The sequence below is a fragment of the Vanacampus margaritifer genome, chromosome 8 (assembly GCF_051991255.1).
Source record: "Vanacampus margaritifer isolate UIUO_Vmar chromosome 8, RoL_Vmar_1.0, whole genome shotgun sequence".
Classification (NCBI taxonomy): Eukaryota; Metazoa; Chordata; class Actinopteri; order Syngnathiformes; family Syngnathidae; genus Vanacampus; species Vanacampus margaritifer.
The window spans coordinates 1,404,313-1,412,404 of record NC_135439.1 but is presented as its reverse complement, the minus strand read 5'-3'; the positions used below and the strand labels follow the sequence as shown (position 1 = coordinate 1,412,404).

At 40.7% G+C, this 8,092-nt stretch overlaps 1 protein-coding gene across 1 annotated transcript; it reads left to right on the top strand.

Annotated features, from left to right (window-relative positions):
• Positions 1 to 1,379: 1,379 nt before the first annotated feature.
• LOC144055940 (uncharacterized) lies at positions 1,380 to 2,548 on the top strand. Its single transcript, XM_077572186.1, has one exon. It carries the CDS (start codon positions 1,863 to 1,865, stop codon positions 2,427 to 2,429), a length of 567 nt encoding a protein of 188 aa, XP_077428312.1. The 5' UTR covers positions 1,380 to 1,862; the 3' UTR covers positions 2,430 to 2,548.
• The last annotated feature ends 5,544 nt before the right edge of the window (positions 2,549 to 8,092 follow it).

Sequence of the window (8,092 nt, the reverse complement as noted above, 5' to 3'; positions counted from 1 at the left end):
ATTGATCATGTCAAAAAAAAAAAAACTGAAGGAAGGTAATAAGAATGGTAAGAAATGAAGAAAAAAAAGGATGGTAGGCAGGAAGGAAAGAAGAGCGGATGAAAGGACGAAGTGATTAAAATCGTATGTAGCTGCAATAAATACGTGTAAATGCGTATACTGTACCGACTTTTTAGTCCACTCAGTTATGTTCTGTACACCGAGCAAACGATTCAAGTTTTTCCACTCAAATGAAATATGTAATATGCATTTCAGCCACATGGGGTCGCTTGACACCTTTTATATTTAATTTCAAAGTTTTCCTGAACGAAAATCCAACCGTGGGCGACGTTTAATGACGTTCATACTTACAATATAATCATGTAGATTATAAATTGCAGTGATGTTTTATTGCAATTGCAATGTTCTTTGAAGATGACCCAGATTGGTCGTTTGATACACTCACACACACACATTAGGTACACATATATTCTAGATTTGTGTCCAAATACTTATAAAGATATCAATATAGCAAGTTTCAAGTTATGATGCATTCATCTATTTTTTAATCAGTGGTTGTAGTTTGCCAGGAGTGAGTGGTTCCAATTTGTTTCATGAAAGGATTTTATGACCATCAATCTATTAGCTTCACTTCATGGCGTTTATCTTGGCTGCACAGGCCTTCACGTGTCGCCATGTCAATGTAATCTGCTCAGGACCTTCACAATCAGTAGCGCGGGCTTGGCTTCGCCCATGGAACGTAAACTATGTTAGCAATGAGGCTGTCCCTTTACCCAAACACACTAACAAATTTTCACAAATGTTCTTACATTAAAATTGATTAGTAAAACACACTCGGCATTTAGCCTGCCTGTCAGTTTTTTTCGCCTTCTGATTGGGATTAAAAATACGGAAATAAATTCTTGAATTTTTGTTTAAACTTGAAAGACACATTTAAACATGTTAAAACACTTTATTTAAAGAGTTGTATCTTTCAACACAAAGTTGAATTCTGCTGGGTTGTCATTAGGACCAATAAAGGGCTGTAGTGTTTTTTTTGTTTAGTTTTTTTTATCTATGTGAAAATGTCAATCAAAATTGAGCACAAGTGTCTATTTGGAGGAGACAAACAAGTGTACCTAATACTGTGTCCAGTGATTCTGTTGCTGATGTCAATCATTGGAGGTGGGCGGGGCTCCAATGACGGCAGAATTGGATCAAGTTTCATCTGCGGGCAGAAAGTGGACTGAACTATTTGTTGAATGGGGGGGGGGGGGCTTCACCATCATAAACGCTAACACGCGAACAAACGTGTATATACGTGCTAATACTTCACAGTACGACGTCGATATAACGTAACGTTGCTGCATAAATGAAGCGGTGGTGGGAGTCGGGACTCGGGAGTAAAAAGGTAGGAGGTGCTACACCCCCGTTTGGAATCCGGGAATGGATCATGCTACCTCTTTATTTGTCCTATTCGCACTATCAAAGACACACTTCGGTTGAGTGCTTAGATAAGAAGGAAGTGTCACATCTCGAAGCTCAAAACTTGAAGGGAAAAAAATGCAAAAAACCCTAAAACAATCAACCTAAGCTCCACTTTGTAACTCGCGTTAGAAACTCCCCAGGCGACGCTGTGCGCAGCTCCCGTGAGGAGAAAAAGACGAGCGTCGAGAAGGCAGAGGAGGGCGTGACGCGCAGCCGGAGAAGGCTCGCAGGCAAGCGGGCAAGCGAGGCGACGACGAGCGGGCTATGCGCCGGCCCAAGCCAGTTGTCAAGAAGAAAAGCCACAAAATTGTCAAAAGGTAGACTGGCGGGGGGCGACGGCGAGACACTTTAAAGTCCTCTTTGTTGAGGATGTGAACAAGGGAAGAAGAAAGAAGATGATGCTCTCCAGGGAGATGTGCCGGCGAGAAGCCCGTCGTGGGGACGTGCAGGCCCGCGTCGATAAGCGCAAGCGAGCCGGCGGTTGTTTGAGGGGACGCAAGAAGCAGCAGTACCACCAGCATCCTCATCCTCACGCAAGACTCCAGAGGCCCACCAGCAGAACTACTTTGCTGCGCCTCCGGCCCATCAACGTCAAAGGCAAGCGAGCGCGGGGCATGCGCGCCCCCAGGAACACCAACCAGTTCCTCATGCACGAGAAGTACCAGATGATGCACATGCGCTCCGATTCCGTGGGCAGCGATACCGGGGGGAGCTGCTCCGATAGCGAATCGGAGCTCACCGACATGGACTCGTACCTGGGCGCCCTGGAGAACGCCAGGGGAGCCCTGCCGGACGGTCCGGGAGCACACCCGGAACCGGAACCGCCAACTGGGACGCGGCGGGACCAGGTGGTCCAGCATGAGGACAGCATGCAGTACTTCCCCTCCGAGGACGACATCCTGCAGAGTCACAACTTCATGCAGCGGGACTTTGCACAGTTCTGTGACTTTCTGATGTCATAAACGGTAAAGTTTGATGATGTCATCAGACGTTGTCAACAAAGAGTCTTTTTTTTTGTACAGTACTTTGAATTTCCCTTTGAGGAACTACGATGAGTGTAATAAATTCAATTAAAATTGTGGTTTGGCGTTTTTTTCTTTCCACTATCCATTATGTGCAGAAAAACTCCGCTATTTCCTGTTTTGGTGCTCAGGCCGAAGCACTAACAGTATTGGTTTATGGCATTATTCATGCTAAGGTGAGTTGAGCAGCTTTTGTATGTGCAGCCGTTACTTTGACATAAAACGGTGAACATTTTTGTGCTGTCAAAATATTTTTTTGCACGCTACATTGAACCTATGCATATTGAGATTGGCCATTATCGTAGTGGTGGCATCTTGGTAATAAGTGAGTTGAGAAAAAGTAGTCCTTCGCATCATGAGAAGTTTTTCACTTCCAATTTTTAAGTGACCAGCAGTTTTAACTGGCTTTAGCACAAATCAATTAACTTGCCATAAGCAGAGATTTTTTTATAATGACCTTGAATTTAAATTGAGTTATTTTATTCATACATCAATTTTCTTGATTGCATATATCCATTATAATAATCAGTAGAATGAAATCTACATTTTAGTTTTACAGAACTAATCTATTTTTTACTCTATGAATTGTATGGAATTTCCTTTTGCTGTATTGATTTTACGCCTTTTTTTATTATTTTTTTTCCTCTGCCCTAATTTTTGTGTTTGCTTTTAATTGTCTTAGTTTAGTTTAGTTTACCCTGTAAAGTGTCCTTGGGTGTCATAAAAGGCGCTGATAAATTAAATGTAGTATTATTGTTATTAATACTGAAATAATGAGATCATTAAGTTGTAAAGCTAAATATTATTTTTCATTTGTTTTTAATCCATGCATGGTGCATGTGTACATATTGTTTTTTTGCACTTAGAAATTTATTTTGGAGTGTAAAACCGTGGATCCGCTCAGTTGGGAATGCAGTGAAATTCCTCTTGAGCTTGTGTGGCAGACACACACTGTCACACACTGTCACACTAACCTGCAGTGTGTGTTTGCAATCTTTTAGTGTTTCCAATGTCATGCTGGTCATTCAGGTCATGTTGGCTCTACGGGTCTTGGTTCGGACTCTCAGTCAGTCAGTCAGTCACTCATCGATAAAGCTATTTTTCAAAATGTGCACAACTAAAAAAGCAACGACTAAGCGTCTGTTTTTGTCTTGTCCGAGAGGAACTTTTTGAAGTTATTTTGTTGTTAAAGTTCGGTTTAGTTGTTGTCAAGGAATCGCTGGGCTCAGCTCGGGTTTTCACCACAAGTGCATCTTGTGTGTGAGTGTGCTCCCCCCTCCGTCCACAGAGAGACCCTGCTCCTCCCCCCCCCCCTCTTGAGAGGGTCCAAAAACCTATTTTCAACTTCGCACCGCTCCAAATATTACACTCGTTAATTCTACTTGACACACATGCACCCTTACTAGAGAAAATCTAGTCTAAAGCATGTCAAGTCCAAGGTCTGATCTAGTCTAAAGTCAGGTGTGGTTTCAAAAGCGTTATGTCTAAAGTCTGATCTTGTCTTAAATCATATTTAGTGGATTCTACTTTAAATTATTTGATCAAAAGTCTGGTCTTGTTTAGTCTAAGGTCCGATATTGCGTAGTCCAAAGTCTGGACTAATCAAAACTCTAGTCTAGTCCAAAATCAAATCTAGTCATAATGTCTAGTGACGTCTAGTCTAAAGTCTTGTTTGTTCGGGTCCAAGGTCTGACATAGTCTAAAGTCACGTGTGGTTTAAAGAGTGTCAAGTCTAAGGTCTGGTCCAGTCTGAAGTCATATCTAGTCTAAAGTCTGGTTTGGTCAACATTCTGGTCTTGTTTAGTCTGAGGTCTGGTGTAGAATAGTCCAAAATATGGACTAATGAAAACTCTGACCTAGTCTAAAGTCAGGTGTGGTTTAAAGAGTGTCAAGTCTAAGGTCTGGTCTAGTCTGAAGTCAAATCTAGTCTGAACGTCTGGTGTTGTCTAGTCTAAAGTCTCATTTGGTGTGGTCCAAACTCTTGTTTAGTCTAAATTTTAGTATGGTTTAGTCTAAAGCAGGGATGGGCAAACTCGGTCCTGGAGGGACAGAGTTCTGCAGGTTTTGGATGTTTCCCTTCTCCAGCACAGCTGATGTATGATCAGCTCATCAGCAAGCTAGCCATAAGCCTGATAACGATCCTGTTGATTGGAATCAGCTGCGTTGGAGCAGGGAAACATCCAAAATCTGCAGGACTCCGGCCCCCAAGGAACGAGTTTGCCCATCACTGGTCTAAAGTCTGGTTTGGGTCTAGTCAAAATTATGATCCAAAACCCTGGCTTGGTCTAAAGTCGGGACAAGTCTAGTATCAAGTCTGGTCTATACTTAAATATAGCCTAGTCTATCCTTAAGTCTTGTCTCACTTGAAACTTTAAAAAAAAATCGAATCTAGTATAAAGTCCAGTCTAATCTATTTTTTTGTCTTATCTGGTCTAAAGTATGTACAAAACAACAATAATAACAATTTTGCATCACAGCGGTTGACAACGTTTTTAGAACATGATAGTTACGTCATCTGACACTCGTAACAGACACTCACATCTTGGTGTAACCATGACTACCATCCAACTACTAAACCAAGTCACGGTGAAACTCAGGTTGGCCAAAGACTCTTTGTCATGAAGTGGAGATGAAAATCCAGTGAAATGACATCAAAGAGGTGTGCCGAGGGACGAGCAAAAATCAGAGGCCACAACACAACAGACAGACAATCCACAGCAGGGGGGCTCGCTTATCACTTCTCAGCAGATTCAGGTCTGCACCCCCCGCCGTCCCTCCTCACCTGAACCTCACTATAGCTTGAGACTCGCCCCAGTCCTTACAGCAAGCTCCGCACTTCAGCCCGCCCCCGAGTGACACCAGGGAAGACCCCGCAAAGACAGCTGAACAGGCGATAAGGCAGCTCAGCCAAATACAATCATGGGGGAGGACACAAAAGCTGAAATCCTTCAACTGTCCAACAAGATGTTGTTGATTTATCTGCTGTGGTCCGCTGGGGGAGCAGCATCAGTGCCTGTGACGCAAGAAGAATCAATAACCTTATTAAGAAGGTTGGAGACTCCATGTGACTGAAGATGGAGACGTTCGCGTCAGTGAGCGACCAGAGATCGCTGAGCTGAGATTTTTTCTCCATCATGGACAATCTTTCTTCCTCTCTAACAGACTTTTTTAGCTTCACTATCGGAAAGGACGGATTCAATTAGTGGTTCTCAACTTGTGCTACCTTAGGACTCACATTTTCCTATTGTTGCAAAGTCGTGAAAAAGCACAAAGTGATGCTAATGCTAATGCTAGCGTAGTGTTCCATTTCTCAGCGATCAGTAAGCTATTTAGCATGAGCGCGGCAACTGCAAATATATATAAAAAAATAATAATTCTGACATCCTCAAACTTAGAACGCAGCTACCCTTTGCCCATATATGAGCTTTAAACGATAAATTACATACAGTATGGACAATAGATTTCAATATTATGAATATTAATTTACAGTACACACTATACACTGTTTATACCATTGCCTATATTCCTTAATTTCTAATCCTATCTATCTATCGATGACTAAAAATTACGCATGATAATATTTTTGTTCAGCCACCAATCAGAGAAGGAGCTCAGTGTGTTGCCAGGAGGAAGAGAAGTGGACTGGAGCTACTTCACTTTGGAGTGGAAAAGTACAGCAATCCCTCAGTGGGTGGAGCCTTTTGGGCATAGCCAATCAGAGAGCAGACAAACAAATGGATTGACAGCAGTGGCATGCAACTGAGAAGAAGTCTTGTTTTTTTCTTCTCCTTGAGTGTGTGTGTGTGTGTGTGTGTGTGTGTGTGTGTGTGTGTCAACTTTAAGATTGTGCAATTCAAGAGAGGCATTTACTTTTATTGTAGAGTGTGGGAGGCTACTTCTCAATCATTTTAAACAAGACCGAGCAAAATAACGACAAAAAGGGGGACGTAGAAGAGGATTAGTTCTTGAGTAATTGGAGTATTGACGTGTCAGTGGCAACAATACACTCAAACTAAGTTATAGTTGGTTCCCTAAAAAGAATAGAAAGACATGAAATTATTCACAAAGAACAACAACAACAACAAAAAGTCTGCAGCCTGCATGGGCACAATCACGCATATTGTAATGCACTGCATGTCTCATATACTTGCAACAAATGCAAATACGGTAGTCCTCTCGCCAGTTTTTTTTTTTTAAATAACCACCAGTACCCACAATTGAAAACAAACTATTTTCTCAGACCAATACAACTTAATTTCTCAAAGATTTTTAGTTTGAAAATATTCACCTTTTTTTTCTCAAATACAGATGTTTTTATTCTCACAAATAGACTACGTTTTGCAAAAAAATATTTCTAAAAAGTATCAAACTTTTTCTCAAAACTACACAAACTCACAATAGGATTTGTTCTCTAAGATTAATTCAAAATATAGGAAATCTTTTCCCCTCAAATACATTAACCTTTTCCCTCAACAATATACAATTCTTTACTTTAAATACATAAATTGAAAATACAACTTTCTTTCAAAAACATACAGCTTTTACCCCAAACATTAAAACAAATCATACAGATTTATTTTTCTTTGAAAACATACACCTTTCCCAATGAAATTATACTTTGTTTTTCTCGAGACAATTTTAGAGAGTTTTTGTAGAAAATTGAAATTGTCCCTCTGAAAATATAGTTTAATTACACTACTTTGCTAATTACACTAATATGTAATGCGAAATCCTTCATGCGTTTTTTTTTTTTAACTTTCACGGTCAGATAGTCCCACCCAAACAGGATTTACTACGTGTTCTATTTTTTATTTTATTTTGTGGTCTTGTTGGTCCAAGTGTAAACAGGAGCACTTGTTTGACTCTCTGCGCCTTTTTCACCCACTCAGCAGCCTGGCAAAACACTATTGAATACGTGCACTATATATTATTGACTATATGCACCTTGTTGCATGTTTTCTAAACGAGTTTGTTATGTTATACGTTCCATTCATAGCGCCACTGGGCTGCAAAGGGGAGGGGCGAGTCGTTCCTGGTGAAACTAACGTCGACGTCATTCAGACAAGATCGATATTAAAAGCATTAAAAACTACATAATGTAATTTCCTGAAACGTGTTGACAACAAGGAGCAACGGAATCGTCGCATCGCTCACGTCCGGTACTACTCAACGAGCCGTGCACGTCCGCGGCGCGTGCTCGCGACGACCCAAACACGGAAGTGAAACTGGAAACCGAAGTGTGACCCGTGTTTCCTTTTAATAGAGTTGTGGGATTTTCAATCGTTCAAAATTGATTCATAATGCTTAATAGTTTGTAATCAGATTTGGCTTCACATCACCGCATCGATCACCGTTGAAGTTAAAAAAATAAAATCGAAATGGCCGCCATATTTGGAGTTTGGGCAACGGCCTGATTTTCAATTAAAAATCTATTTCTGAAATCAATTTCTGTTATGTTGACAAGCCTTGTCATTGGATAAACTATTTTTTTTTTAGTTTTGTGAGTTGTATTTTTTTTTGAAATGTTTCACTCTTTTTTTTTTAACTGTCCTTACTGTCATTGTATGTTGTTGTTTTTTTACTCTTATTTGTCACTCTTTTTT

Excerpts from the sequence above, each read along its gene's own strand:
- LOC144055940 (XM_077572186.1), top strand. The coding sequence starts at position 1,863 with ATGATGCTCTCCAGGGAGATGTGCCGGCGAGAAGCCCGTCGTGGGGAC.